Source organism: Pimephales promelas, chromosome 18 (genome assembly GCF_988280905.1).
Source record: "Pimephales promelas chromosome 18, fPimPro1.hap1.1, whole genome shotgun sequence".
NCBI lineage: Eukaryota > Metazoa > Chordata > Actinopteri > Cypriniformes > Leuciscidae > Pimephales > Pimephales promelas.
In genome coordinates, this window is record NC_142786.1 from 10,829,516 (window position 1) to 10,845,904 (window position 16,389).

General features: G+C 40.7%; 1 protein-coding gene across 1 annotated transcript; it reads right to left on the bottom strand.

The window, feature by feature from the left end:
• Positions 1-572: 572 nt before the first annotated feature.
• Positions 573-3,798, bottom strand: tril (TLR4 interactor with leucine-rich repeats). Its single transcript, XM_039678888.2, has one exon. The coding sequence runs from the start codon at positions 3,522-3,524 to the stop codon at positions 1,251-1,253; it is 2,274 nt and encodes a 757-aa protein (XP_039534822.2). The 5' UTR covers positions 3,525-3,798; the 3' UTR covers positions 573-1,250.
• Positions 3,799-16,389: the final 12,591 nt, after the last annotated feature.

The window sequence follows — 16,389 nt, forward strand, 5'->3', positions numbered from 1 at the left end:
GGGAAAAAAAACAATGATAAAGGTGAAATGTATAAAATGTACAGTTTTTTTTCAACTGCTTACACACATTTTCAAAACTTTGCCTCCTTTTCCCCCAAAATTTTACATGCAAATCCAAAAATTGCATACACAAGATGCAAAATGCCTCACATCTCTTGCAAAATGAAGCACTGCATTCAAAATATCACAAAAACATCTCAAAAGCAAACTTACGTTATCTATTACATAATATTATATTTTTGGACATATCATATACACTTGAACAAAAATAATATGCTTTATCTAATTAATAAAATTGTGGCAACATATTACAAGCAATATTATTAATTTAATTTTACAAATTAGAATTAATTAGACTATTAATTTGATTAACTATTACTCAATTCTAATTTGTTCAATTTAATAAATAATATTGCTTGTAATCTGTCGCCACAATTTTATTGATTAAATAAAGCATATTCATTTTTACAGTGTACACACACTCTTCTTTCATGGGTTCCTATGTACATTTCTGTACAGTATTGAAATAATTGGCAGAGAGATGTTGAAAAATTCACGGTAAACATGAAAGCAAGATTGAAACCAAATGTTATTTTATTTATTTATTTATTACTGTAAGCATTACTTTGTGGTTGTGAATATAGTTTTACACAAGCCAAAAACCTATCACTTGACCTTTGGCCTATTTATAGGCATATTCTAAACAGTGATTGGTTGGTGTTAAGTAAAGCAATGTGTGTTTGCACATGTGAGGAGTTAGTGAGAGGCGCTGATGAATTAGTGTGGCATTTTGATGTGTTGTGTTTGAAAAAGGAGATCAAGATACTTCCTGTTAGATTTTGTGTTGTGGTTTGCAAAAAGTATTTTATGAAATTGAAAACGCCGAAGGTCAAGAATTAGTTTTGGCTTTGTAGATTTTGTGTGTGGTTCTGGTGTTGTGAGTGTCAGGTTTCAGAAATCGTGGGACAAGTAATGATTTTGTGTGTAAGCAGTTGAAAAAAAAAACTGTAACAAAAGAATTTTGTGCTGTACTTCAGTTGATATGCAGTATATCTATACAATGTAAATAAGTAATATAACAAAGCAAAATTTCAACAAGGACAGGAATACATTAAATCCAAAACCAAGCAATTCTGCCAACCAGCAGCTGAGGCTTAGACAATCAACCAAAATAAGAAAAGAGATCTGTAATTCAGTGGTTTTGTGGCCTAAATAGACAAAATTGTCTATTTTCAGACACACAAGACAGTTCAGTCAGAGTATCTGAGCATTATGACATCATCATCTCTTCGTGCGGGGCTGTTGTCAAAGAAACGTTCGCCAGGGAACTGGATGAGGTCACCTTCTTCAGCCAGTTGTCTGCCACTTTGGTAACCACTGAATTCAGAAGAGACACAGGTAGTAGCCACAGTCGAGCGAAACGGATGTCTGGTTGAGTACATGTGACGTACATGTCCGTGAGTGGACGACTTCCTGCTTCTGATCCGCCTCTTCAACACACGCCCCAACCAGAATACGAACACCAGAAGCAGAAGCAGAGCATTAGCTGTAAGGGCTGCTACTGTGACCAGCTGTAGGTTGACCTCACTTGTCACCGAGGGCAAAAGTGTGACAAATCCAGTGCAGTGATCTCTGGGGGCAACCTGGCACACAGCCCCGTCCACTACGCTCTCCACACAGGTGATGTAGGTGGAGTCGGGGCGAAGCTCTTGTAGGGTCACCCCCCGGTCAGATCCATCTGTGTAAACATAGCGTGGGAAACGGAAAGAATGGCCGAAACGGTCAAATAAAACCCGGAAAAGAAGTTCTTTCCCATGAACCAGTCCAACATCAGGAGTTGTGCTCCTCCAACGGACTGTGGCTGTGCTAGAAGTGACGTCTTCCACGCTAACATTCAGGATGGAGTCATGGTTGAATTGACATGCATCAGTGATCATTGCGATTCTTGTGTTATGATGCTTGGCACTGTCCTGTAAGGGCAGGTTGAACTGTTCCTGTTGGGCTAAAGCAAAGTTGGTGTGGCCTGTCAGGAACGTGGACATTGTTGTGGGAAAATCAGTTAAAGAGACATTTTTCCCAGCTGTGGGTCTTGGTCTTGAGCTGACAAGTTTCCTCTTCTTCTTTCTTTCAAATGTTGTCTCAATCCCTTGCTCTCCCTCATCCCCTTGGACCCCAACTTGTTCATGTATTTCTCCTTCTCGCTTCTCTCTTTCCTCCTTGAGAATAGATGTCTCTGCAACCGCTCCATGGCTCTCCATTGGCTGAGACAGAGGTTCTGACTCGCAATAGCCACTCATATTTCTCAGCTGCGAGTTGCTGACATAGTCCATGTATTTTCCCGCCAGCGCTGGGGGGTGATGGCAGCGCACAAACACGGTCAACAGCTTTCCCAGAGAATGCGCATGCGTCATCCAGCTTTTAAACTTCTCCATCCGGCAGTCGCACGTCCAGTTATTCCCATTCAGTTCTACGTGAAACAAAACGCCGTTTGTGGCGAAAATTCCACCGGAGAGATTCTCAAGACGGTTGTTTTTCAATTTTAAGGTTTTTAGATGTGAAAGGTGGCCGAAAGCACGGGGGTCCACGCGAGATATGTGATTGTCGCTGAAGTCGAGGTGTTCGACGCGCTCGAGCGGGTCCAGCAGACCGGCCAGGATCTCTGTTAGCTCGTTCTTGTCAATCTCGAATTCTTTAACGCGCGCGAGCCCTTTGAGCGCGTCGTTGTCCAGTTTTACTATCTTGTTGTGGCTCAGCGAAAGTTTTGTTAGCTTTTTCAAATTCTGAAAGACGTTATTTCCAATGTGCCTTATTTGGTTGCCTGTTATTAGAAGAGATGTAAGTGACTTAAGATGGGAAAACATAAAACTATCTCGCAGTTCTGTTTGTTTATTGTCTGATAGGTTTAAAAACTGCAGTTTGCTGAGCCGCGAAAACGCATTGCGGTCAATATGGCGAAGCTGGTTCGATTCTAAGTGCAGAAACATTAAATTTGGCAGCCCTTTGAAAACGGATTCTTTTAAAAACTCAATAGAATTTCCATCAAGTCTCAGTTTGACTAAACTATTTAAGTGACTAAAGGATTCGGAAGCAATGTCCTTTATTTCGTTGTTATTGCTATATAATATTGTGAGTTTTTTCAACGACTGTAGAGTCCCAGGTTGTATTGCCGAGATTAAGTTGTTGCCCAGATATAGTTCCTCCAGTTTGGAAAGTTTCTCGAATGCTTTAGGGTGTATATTCCTTATTTGGTTAAACTGGAGATTAAGTCTCATTAGGTTGCCAAAGCGCATGAAGTCGAAGGCGCTAAGGTTGTGAATGAAGTTCCCCGCAAGACCGAGAACCCGCACGTCCACTGCGCGCTCCACCTGTGGCGCTTTGGGCACCGTGCGCAGACCGCTATTAGCGCAGAGGATATGCTGCGCTTGCTGGCAGTCGCATGTTTCAGGGCAAATGGCGCAAACAGGCGCGAAGAATAAAAGCGCTCCACTGCCCAACAAAAGAAAGCTGTAGAGCAAATATGCCATTCCATCCAGTGACGCGCAAACAACAACACGCTCAATACATTCCTTTGTTTCACTTCAGGTTCGCCAAATTCTTCCTCGCCGGGAATTAAAGTATTGTGAATGCAGTGCCTCCCGAGTACAGACATTTAAGCTAGATTGTGTTTAGGTGTAGCACGATGGCATAGCGAGATGAAGCTGTATTGCGATATCCATACACAACCGTTGCAAACTGATCTGGCTTCAACCAAGGAAACATTTGCCTCCGCCAGACTCTCTCATCCCCCAAGAAGTCATCTGTTGCAGATTACACACACACACACACACACGCACACACACACACACTATAGTCATCTCCGAGTTCAGGCACGGATCACCCCGCCCCATCCCCTCCAGATGTCGACAATACCACAGCCACGCAACATACAAACACAGATCTAGAGAGGTTCTGGTTCAGATTCATCTCAACGATTCCTTAGATTGCGTCAAGGATTCTTTTAGTAGCCTACTTTAAAACTGTTTGGGAAGAAACGTTAAACTATAGGGGAAGAAACGCAATTCATATACAGATTATAGAGATATACAGATATACATATAGGCCTACAGATTTTAGAAATAGTTTTACAAACTTTTAGAGGCAGTAATGAATACAATTCAAATAACTGGCCCTAAAAATACTAAAACGAAAAAAAAAAATCAAAACATATTTAATTAATTTTATAAAATATTTTCAAAAAATTAATTAATGGTTCAAATACATTTAGATGGACGGACGGACCAATAAGTGACTAAATGACTTGCGAATAAGTGGGTCGGTTATTGGTTAAACAGATCCATAAGTGTTTTGTATTCACTAAATATGGCTTCTATGGAGTCCTTCATTTGGTAATCAGACCTCACTGGTCACGTGTAGGTTTTTTATTTACTAAAAAAACAACCAGCTTGCCGGAGTCCTTCTTTCAAGAATTGTACTGCACTGGTCTAACTTTACATTTTTCAATGAGATTTTTTTAAAGGGCATAACAATTCTGGAAATTCAGTGAGATTAAAAATGACATGCTCGCATACCACTAAGGGTGGAGCTTGATGTCCAGCACCACCTCTCTGGATGCAATGGGAGGAGCTCGAAGGTCCTGCCACACCCTAAACCTATCCCGAAACGTAATAGAGTGGTGCAGGTATGACATCACTTTTAAGGCCAAAACGTGGAAACTAGTTAGCATTTTAGCACTTCTGGGTTCTGAAGTCAATTGGTTTTCTGAAAGGGATTTTGGTTAAGTGGCTGAAATAAGGTCTGCAGTGAACACGAGACTTTAACGTTTTATTCTACGACAGAAAATACATCAGTATTACCAGACTCAAGATTTTTTGAAGCTGTAATGTGTCTTGAAAAAAGCGATTGCTATCAAGTGGCTAACAGAGGCAGGAACATTAAACGCCATCACGCTGAACCGGTAAACTCAGCCCACTTTTACAGCCTGATTATGCTTATAAATAGAGCATACATAAATTATTCTAACTCAAGCTTTTTGGGAAAATGTTTTTATATAAAAACTGAAAGAGTTGGCGAAATCTTAGTGATGGGGATGGTCGTTGGACCATGGTGTTAGCCTACTTTTAGCCTTTTACTTCTGGCGACTGCATTTAGGCTTGAAATTTCATAAAAGTTGTGTTCATCTGTGATAAGTACCTTGATGGACAAAATGTGCAAATATCGTAAACTTTTGTTGATTACAGAGCTTGTTTTTTACGATAATCCAAAACCTGTTGGAAAATCCAACGCATTCTCATCCCAAGGCGTCATATATGACACTTTTGCCAAAGCGTAGACATCCAATGCACATGGCACCCTTTAGCGTCAAATGAGACGCTTTGGTTATGGTAGGTGTAGGTATGGAGTAAGGTTAGGGTTAGACCACTAGGAGGCGCCTTCTACCCCATAGATACAGTGGATACGGAAAGTATCAGACCCCCTTAAATTTTTCACTCTTTGTCATATTGCAGCCATTTGCTAAAATCATTTAACTTTTTTCCCCCCTCATTACTATACACACAGAACCCCATATTGACAGAAAAACACAGAACTGTTGTATTGACATTTTTGCACGTTTATTAAAAAACAAAAACTGAAATATCACATGGTCCTAAGTATTCAGACCCTTTGCTCAGTATTTAGTAGAAGCACCCTTTTGATCTACAGCCATGAGTCTTTTTGGGAAAGATGCAACAAGTTTTCACATCTGGATTTGGGTATCCTCTGCCATTCCTCCTTGCAGATCCTCTCCAGTTCTGTCAGGTTGGATGGTAAACGTTGGTGGACAGCCATTTTCAGGTCTCTCCAGAGATACTCAATTGGGTTTAAGTCAGGACTCTGGCTGGGCCATTCAAGAACAGCCACAGAGTTGTTGTGAAGCCACTCCTTCGTTATTTTAGTGGTGTGCTTAGGGTCATTGTCCTGTTGGAAGGTGAACCTTCGGCCCAGTCTGAGGTCCAGAGCACTCTGGAGAATGTTTTCGTCCAGGATATCCCTGTACTTGGCCGCATTTATCTTTCCCTCGATTGCAACCAGTCGTCCTGTCCCTGCAGCTGAAAAACACCCCCATAGCATGATGCTGCCACCACCATGCTTCACTGTTGAGACTGTATTGGACAGGTGATGAGCAGTGGCTGGTATACTGCTTAGAATTAAGACCAAAAAGTTCTATCTTGGTATCGTCAGACTAGTGGATCTTAAAATCACCATCTTGGAGACCTTCAGGTGTTTTTTAGCAAACTTTGACTGAGGAGAGGTTTCCGTCGGGCAACTCTGCCATAAAGCCCGACTGGTGGATTGCTGCAGTCATGGTTAACTTACTCCAACTTTCTCCCATCTCCCGACTGCATCTCTGGAGCTCAGCCACAGTGATCTTTGGGTTTTTCTTTACCTCTCTCACCAAGGCTCTTCTCCACTGATAGCTCAGTTTGGCCGGACGCCAGCTCTAGGAAGGGTTCCGGTCATCCCAAACGTCTTCCATTTAAGGATTATGGAGGCCACTGTGCTCTTAGGAACCTTAAGTGCAGCAGAAATTTTTTTGTAACCTTGGCCAGATCTGTGCCTTGCCACAATTCTGTCTCTGAGCTCTTCAGGCAGTTCCTTTGCCATTTCACAAGATGTAAACAACACTGAAACACTGTTTCAGTTTGTAACTGTTTTCTTTATTTCACATGTAAAGAAAACATCTTAAATATGTTTGTTTAACTTTTTGATTCAGTTTTAAATGTTATGTTGGTTGTATTTTATCCCAGCTTTTATGTAGTGTTAAAAAACTGAAACAGGAAGTGCTTCTGGACCGTTAAAGATACGAGTGTCACAAGGTCTGAATACTTAGGACCATGTGATATTTCAGTTTTTCTTTTTTAATAAATGTGCAAAAAATTTCAACAATTCTGTGTTTTTCTGTCAATATGGGATGCTGTGTGTACAATAATGAGGGACAAAATGAACTTAAATGATTTTGCAAAATAACAAAGAGTGAAAAATGTAAGGAGGTCAGAATACTGTCTGTACCCACTGTATCTGCGTCTCATTTGATGCAGGGTGCCATGTGTGTTGTATATCTATGTTTTGGCAAAAGCATCGTATATGACGCCTTGGGATGAGAGCGGGCTGGAAAATCGTATTGCGTTTTTGTCAAGGTAACCATTGTGATGGTAACTGCTGATTGGCCTAAAATGTGACGTCATTCCTGCTGCTGCACAACTCTATACTATCGTTGTTTTTAATTAGGTCAAACACCACCCATTATGTACAGAAAATCCAAGAAGTGTTTTGGCTACTAGTAGCCATTTTTAGTACAGTCTTTTCTGTTTCTTTTGTTGGTGTTGGGTGGATGGAGACTTTACATTATTTATTGGGATCAAAATAAAGTAAGTCATATTAAATACCAGTGTCTGGGAGATAAACTAAAGATATGCTTTTAGTCAACCTTGACCAAAAATAACATTATTTCAATTGATTTTACACCCGTTGTTACTAAAATTCAACCCCTGGGGAAATATGCCCAGACCTGTCAAAATACATCCATGAATCTCTAGTGACTTCCCTGCTAGCAGTGGTCAGAGTATTTTTAATGCAGTGTTCTAAAAATGCATTTTAAAGTCACCATGAAATCAAACCTCAATGGAATATTGCAGCATTCATAAATGATTTATCCGTTCACCTCATTATTTTTTCTTAATTCATGTAACAAACTTCCCCTCCCCTTTGTAATGACATCTCTTTTCTGATACTAGGCTTGTTCGACTTCATGCAGCTCTGCGCAGACCGATCGGCGGCTGACTTGAAACAGTGCATGCCGGTTAGAAATTTTGTCCGACTTGATGCAGCGCTGACTCCACGTGACTGTGACATATGCCATCAAAGTACCGCGAGAGCATTACGAGAGTAGCCGGAGGACTCAGCCAGCGCAGCTTCTGAAGAGCGGCTGCACGAGCTCTGATGATGTCACAGCTGTTCCACGATTCGCCGGATTCACCGCATGACAACGATCACGTGCGTTTCGTGTTTATTCTCACACGTTTAGTTCCACTAAAGCTCACAAATCAGTATTTTATAACAGTAAACACTCTTTTAATGTAGTCGCAATGTTATATTGTGTCATGTTTATCATGTTTATCAAAATAAAACTGATTAAAAAACGTTGATTCCACGTCATTGATTATAGGCTTATTTTGAACTTTATTCTAGTTCAAACAGATGCTGTATGAAGCAGTAAAGTATTGAATGAAAATGTGTCTGAAATATCTGAAATATCTGTTTATTTGGCAAATGTTGCATTTATTTCACTTCAGCTGTGGTATAAGCATGCAAACACCACGTGAGCCGTCACTACGGGAACCAGAAATTGTCCGACTTCACATCTCCGTTTGCAGCTCCTCCCCGCCTGCACGCGGCTGTTCTCGCCGATCGGTTGCATCCAGCCGCAGGCGATGTCGAACACACCTAATGTGTTTACTGGCGTGAGGGCGGGTCAATCTGTCACTCGCATGAGAACGCAACAATAGCAAATGACAACGATCCAATTAAATCCCATTGGACAAAATCAAGTTCCGCTCAACTTTTTTTGTTTTGTTTGAGAATCGTTTTCACTCGGACTTAACTCAACTTAGTTGAATTTCATATATATTATATATATATACATCTCTCTCTATATATATGTGTGTGTGTGTGTTTTTAATTTTTTTTATGAAACCATTCTGTTCTGAAGAACAAGTTGGTCGGTCCCCAACCCTGCATGTGTGTATAGACTAAGCAAACGAACATTCTTCCCACAAAGGTCCCATGAGACTCAGTCTCAGCCAGGGAGAAAATGGAAAAGTAAAGAAAGGGAATTTTAGACCAAATTTCTGTCTCAGGCCACATGCCAGGTCATGGGAAGGATTGAGAAGCGCGCTCTCTTGGGTGGATGGGCAGACTTCACTTAAACACAAAACCCTTGAATTTATAAGTTTGAAGTAGAAATAGCTTGTCAAAGTGAAGTTATCGTGGAATAATTCAATGTTTCATTACTTTTCAAAATCCAACAAGAACATAATAAATAACGTCCACTCATTTAAGCTAAAGGTCCAGATGTTTCATATTTCCTTTTAACTCAAACATTCAGCATGGAGGAGGGCTGCCACGAGCAGTGTTGATAATTATTTTGACTGCCGATTGGATCTTCTAAAAAAAAAACTATTTATATGACAAAGAAATAATAGATTAGCAAGGATCTGATTGGCACATTTGGTGTTACGAGTTTTATTTGCCAAAATGCCAAACATTTCAATGTCTTGAAAGTAATAGAAAGATGCAGAAAAATTAATGGACAAACAGACTTATCTCTGCACTTTGAAATGTGTTTGAATGAGTGAGTTTCCAGGAACTCCTACACTCGGGGGTCATTTCCTGTACTGTCCTCACTTGAATTTGCACACGCTATGCTATGATGAAGAAAACTGTTGTGCGTATACAAAATGTGTTCGTGGGACAAAATAATATGCTACACAGACCACACACAACTGGCTTATTTCAAGTTACACTTGAAAGACAACAGATGAACGAGGTAAATGAGGGGAGAAAGAGAAAGAAGCCATGTGGCATTAGCCTTGAAAAGTGCAAAACAGAAAGCATGGATATATAGATAAATAATAGATATGGGAAGGAGTGAGAGAAGGAGAAGAAAAAAGTAAAAGGGGCCAAGGGGAAAGAGAAAAAAGATAGAGACAAACAACGCATTCTCACCCCAAGGCGTCACCTTTGACCATGCTTCAATATTTGACGTTTTAGGCGCCCTTTAGCGTCACTTACATGACGCGATCCTACGGCGTCATCTAACAGACGCTAAAGGAAAGCGTCAGTTAGAGGACGCGGTTAGGTTTAGGTGTGGGGTGGGGGTAGGGTACACGCGATCCTAGGGCGTCATCTAACTGACGCTAAAGGGCGCCTAAAGCGTCAGATATTGAAGCATGTCCAAATGCTTCCCAAGGCGTCAGTTAAGTGACGCCTTGGGGGTGAGAATGGGCTGAGACAGACAGAGAATGAGAAATGGCAGGATGTGTAATAAAGTGTCTGTTGCCAGAGATTGATGCAGATGGTTTTCATGAACCAAGTCTGTGAATTAAATAGAGCTAATCAGAGTGTTTAGCATCTCTATGCTTACTGTAAAATAATCAATATAGTATAGTATATAATACAGCACACTTGTTTAACTTAAAAAAGGTAAGTAACCTGGTTGCCTTAAAATTTTGAGTTAATTTAAAATAACAAATTTGAGTTAATACAATTAACTCAATATTTTATGTTATCTAAACCACAGAAAAAATGTTGTGAGTGATAACAAATCAGGAAAATATATTTTATGTGAGTACTGTATAATCAAGCACACATTGGTTATGTCCTTAATGTTATGTTCTTTTTAGGTTTTTAACCATCTTCTCACATTCTTCAAATGTTGCAAGGAGCTTTTTGTGTGACACGAAACTACAGAACGTTGTCAAATGGTTATTTGGTTTTCTTTTTTATAACCATAAACTAACCTTCCTGAATCCAAAACTGTTAGCTTGGACACAACTTTAGTTCTGACATCATCATTGTCGAATCTCTGTACAGTATGTTTATTTGCATAGTGTCGCTACAGCTCACAAACACATTTACATGCATACGTAAACACATTTCTTTCTCAGTCTCTCTCATCGGGGCATGTCTCTTAGTAACGCTCACCCAAAAAAGCAGGATGGTTGTCTTTTGGAAACACATGCCTTATTGATGAACAATAGCTTTCCATAAAAACACATCAGTCATTTAGTGTCATTTATTTGTAGTGGGAAATTTCACTACAATGTAGGGGTATGTATGTATTCTAAATATCTTGGACGCCTAGGAAAATGACAAGAACTAAGTCCCCACCCCTAAGACAATTAACTCCTGTACTTATTATAATAATTATGTTTTAATCTGTCTTGATCAACTGTGTTCTTTAGCAATGACTGATAAGAAGGCGACTCTAGGACTTAAAGTGTACACGGTAGCTTCCCAGAGTATAATAAAATTAATTAACCCCCTTTTCTATCAGCCTACAAGACAGGAGGAATGCCCCTACTCCAAGATGACAGAAATGGTAGATGTATTTATTCTAAATAAAATAAAATAAAGGAAATGATTGTAAATGCCAACCCGTTCTCATCCCAAGACGTCATATAACGTTTTGGGACGTCTTTTGACCATACGTCAATATTCGCCTTTTTAGGGCCCCCTTAAACGTCGGTAGATGAGGTTATGGGATCCTAACTCTACCCCATACCCAAACCTAACCCTAAACCTAACCCTAAACCTAACTGACAGGTAAAGCGTCAGTTGTATGACGGCCCGGGATCGCCATCTACCGACGTTTAAGGGGGCCCTAAAAAGGCGGATATTGACGTATATGGTCAAAATACGTCCCAAAACGTCAGTTATGACTTTTTGGGATGAGACTGTGTTATAAATGCAAAAAATGAACTTTTGTTTCACATCACATACGAATGAAAAAAAATAAACAATCACAGAATTAAAGCTTAACCTAGCTTCAAGCTTAAGTTCAGTCTCTCTCCATAATGCAGAAATACTCAAGTCAAACAAAATAAAAACAACAACAGCTTCAACAGAATATTAGGTGAGGATCAGTTCAGTCAGAAGTACATGATGAATATTACATTTCACATCAGATATTTTTTTCTGTCAATCAACATACCTGAGAAATATTCACATCATAACTCAATGTTTACATTTTACCTCACCGGAGAACTGGGCTGGTGTTGGACTGTCCAGGAATGGCAGGGAAATCAACAGCTATACAGAACTTGTTCAAAGATAGGAAGTCTTTTCCTTATTCACACACAGAAAAGTGAATGGTTTTCCAAAAAATAAAAAGAAATATTATTTTTCCACGAAGAGGCAGTCTCTAAATGCGGATTCATGCACTTATGCAAACTAAATTGTCCGTACACAAGTCCATGCAAGTGTTAAATTGTTGTAGAATTACAAGTTGTTAAACAAAAATACTGCAAATTGTCCAAAAATATATTATAGGAAAATATAGAAAGACGAAAAGCAATTCTCGGGAAAAAGAGGCTATACTCAAAAATAGGGAGGAAAAAAAATTAAATCGAAAGAATTTCAGAGAGTCTGTAATGCCTCTTGCGTCCACCAAGCGGCGCTAATGTGTCAGAAAAACTAGCGAGGATCTTTCTCGAAACAACAGTAAAAAAACAAACAAACAAAAAAACACTCGTTCTGCCTTATTCTACATCAACAACAACAACAAAATGACGTCCGTGATTCTCCTCCAGATGTCAACCGTAGTGAAACAACAGTGAAGAAACCTCTCAGTACCTCAGCTCCCTCAAATCGGAGACAAACACTCAACTGTCAGCACGATGAGCAACTCTTCTTATCACACAGCCACATCGTTCAGCTGCGATCACACTTGTGACTCGTGACACTGACAGCACAAACTTGGTACAGCTTCTTGTCCGCTCACCTCGACACTTGTCAACAGCTGTTCACGTAAAAGAAAATAAAACACTACGTCTTTCACTCAGCTTTTCTCGCACTCCCGATCGTCTCACTCGTGCTCTCCGCTCCCCCTCGCGGTTTCCGTAACTTCCGAGAAAACTTTCAATATAAAAGTCCTTGAATACCTCTACATTCCCCCCTGCTAAACCCTGCCATACACAGGACTCTCCAACCAGACCAGTTCCTGGCAAAACAAACAAAACACAAGAACAGTTAAATTGGATTCATTGACACAACATTTTCAACTTTTCCTTAGCCTAAATATTCTCGTTAAACAACACATTCTTTGATATTTTCTTTACACATATTGGCACTTTAAACCCAAATTACATAATGTAATCATCTAGATATCTTACAGGAACTCTACCCTGGGTTTCTCTCTTTGAACGTCTGAGATTAGGTACCTCACTAGTGTCTACTTCTGAAATGTCAGAGTCTTCTGATTCCCCATCTTGACCTGTGTCTACTCTCTCTTCCCCAGCTACATTACCCTTCTCACATACCGTTCCACCCTCGACTTTCCCAAGTAAGCCTGTGTTTGGTAAGTGTGTAGTATATGGAATGTAGACAATGTCTTGTGAATCTGAATCTGACAATTCTTTTTCTTTTCCTCCATGAGTAACCTGCCTTGTGGGTGAGGGAAAAGTACAGTGTCTCAATTGATCCCTGTCAACCACCTTTGTGGGACCCCCCTGCTCTGGACGTACAGTAAAGACTGGTAAACCTGCGTGATTTTGCTGCACTACCAAATACGGAACAGACTCCCACTTATCTTGGATTTTGTTTCGTCCTCTAAATTTGTGGTTACGCAACAAAACTCTGTCACCAGGTCTAATGAGCGCTCCTGAAGCCTTGCGGCCATAGACCCTCTTCCGTCTCCTGGAAGCTTCTTGAGCAGTTACCTTCGCCGCCTCCACTGCAGTTCTCAGGCGTTCAAGATGATTCTTTACCCACTCATCAAGATCATCCGCCTCATCATCAGATAGGTCTTTTCCTCGAAGGACATCCATGGGCAGTCTTGCGTTCCGTCCAAACATTAAATAAAATGGAGAGTAACCGGTCGATGAATGAACGTGACTATTGTAGGCCATCACAAGTTCAGGTAAGTACGTTTTCCAATCCTTCTTCTTTTCCGCAGGTAATGTTCGCAGCATATCGTGCATTGTGCGATTGAACCTTTCGCACTGCGCGTTCCCTTGCGGGTGATAAGGACTGGTGCGACTCTTGCTGATTCCGTACAATTTACAGAGCTCCTTGATTACACTTGCCTCGAAACATCTGCCTTGATCCGAGTGCAATCGGCCAGGACATCCATAGCAGACAAACCAGTGTCGTATGAGGGCTTTGGCAGTGCTAAGTGCTGTTTGATTTTTCATCGGGATTGCCACAGTAAATCTTGTAAACATGTCTGTCAGCACTAGAACATTTTCATAACCCCCTGCTGATCTCTCAAGAATGGTATAGTCCATGGCAAGAACTTCTAGAGGTGCAGTTACGTTGGTGCAGGTCATAGGAGCACGAATCTTGGGGAATACATCCTTAGCTAGGGTACATCTTCGACACTGGGTCACCCATGTTTGTACATCATTGGCCATTGTGGGCCAATAGTAACTCTGTCGCATCTGCTCTAATGTACTCCTGCTACCAAAATGTCCTCCATGTTCATGGACTCCCTTATACACTTTCTCTCATAAATACTCAGGCACTACCAACTGCCATGTCTCTTCTCCGTCTCTTGGGTCCGTAATCACTCGGACCTTGTCCATATCTACCTGAACTCCCTTTGACGAAATTATGTGTCCCAAGAACCGGACCTCTGGTCTCAGGAGGAAACATTTACTCGGTTTCAGCTTCAGTCCATGCTGACGCAACCTTGAGAGCACAAGCTCTAACTTCTCACAATGGCTCTTGAAATCCACAGAGAACACAATGATATCGTCAAGATAGATCAAAAGAATATCAAAGGCCAGATCACCTAATGCTGCACTCATCAATCGCTGAAAGGTGGCCGGAGCGTTGCATAAACCAAACGGCATCCGTGTCCACTCAAACAGCCCGAACGGTGTTGTGACAGCAGTCTTCTCTCGATCTGATTCCTTCACTGCCACTTGAAAATAACCTGCCGTGAGATCCAGAGTGGAGAACAACTGTGCATTCCCCAAAGCATCCAAGGATTCCTCCACATGTGGAAGGGGGTAGGCATCCTTGAATGTGACTTGATTGAGTCTCCTGTAGTCACAACAGAAACGAACACCTCCGTCTTTTTTATCACAATGACTGCAGGCGAGGCCCACGGACTGCGACTCTCGTTCAGTACAGCTTGACTGACAAGATCTTGCACATGTCTCTTAAACTCTTAAAAGACGTGAGGTGGGACTCATCGATGGCGTTGTTTTATTGGCTGAGCATTTTTTTTTTTTTAAGTAGGCTAACTTACTTTTTTTGTGTGATTGCTATTTCCAGGAAAATATACTGGTAACAACTAAAAAACAGAAGACGATGGCTGCGGTGAAACAAATATGCACTCACAGACTTTAAAAATTGTGTGTCTCTGCTTTTTTCCAAAGCAAATTGAGTAGACTGTCAATGGAGTGACAGAAAGATTTCATCAAAAAGATCTTCAGTTGTGTTCCCCGTGTCTTGCGGGGTTGGAATGACATGAGGGTGAGTAATTTAACTTTTTATCTGGAGTGTTCAAACTCATTATTAATGCTGAACAATAAACCATAAATTAACATAAATAGGATGTAATTCAATAAGATTAAATCTAATATGGATATGTCTAGATATAGAATAACATTTTGCTAAAGAAAACCTCAAAAAGGTTCATAAGATACAGTAAACACCTGTTCACCGGTCATTTTCCACAGCTGTATGCAAAGGCAAGTGGGCTTCTCCTGGGAGACTAAATTAATCACTTAGTTTAGCGCTGTCTACTGTTTTAGAAGAGGAAGTTGCTCAACTGCATTTGTGAGAAAATCGAGCCGAGATCTCTCATATAAAGCCAAGTGTTAGGGACGCACGATGACATCAGCACGACATCGGTATCAGCCGATAAAAGCTTAATGATCATCGGTATCGGCCGATAGTAATATCTCTGCCGATGAGCCTTGCCAATATGTGGTGGATATACTATGCGCACGTGACGACCGTGAAAGTAGCATGAGCGCCAGCAACTTAAATGTCCAGCTGTGTGGAGGAAAAGGCGTGCTTCAGTATCGAGTTCTTTTTCAGGCTTGAACAAACCAAAACACACACACAATGTGTGCCAAAATGTCAGTTTTGTCGAGTGTCCTCATTAGAGCAGTTTTAAAGGTCCCCTGACATTTTTTTTTTATTATTATTTTATAATGTTTCCTGGGTTGCCCTTATAATGTTAGTATGTTTTTAGATCAAAAATAGTCATAATTTAGAAATAAAAGGCATTTTTCCTAGCCTGATTTAATTTTAGCCTCTGCTTTGAACGCTCTGTTTGAAGGGGCGCGTCTGCTGTGGGATTCAATGTAACCGCCCACTGCTGTGATTGGCTGACTGACATGCTTGCATATGAAATAGCTACATATTACATGTGAAACTCTCTTGAATACTTTTACTATTATACGTTTTTACTATTACAGATATCGAGATTACTGAATCGTGAGAAGTTTAAGTATTTAGATTCTCAGCACATAAAATGTTCCTGTGATGAGCAATGAGAAGCAGATGACAGACAGTCTGTCGATTGCGAGAATGAAGATCTTATTGTATAACGCAGTTTCTGCACTCTGCTTTCACCAATGCAGACACGATGATGTACATACAGTAAGAGCTTCGTTG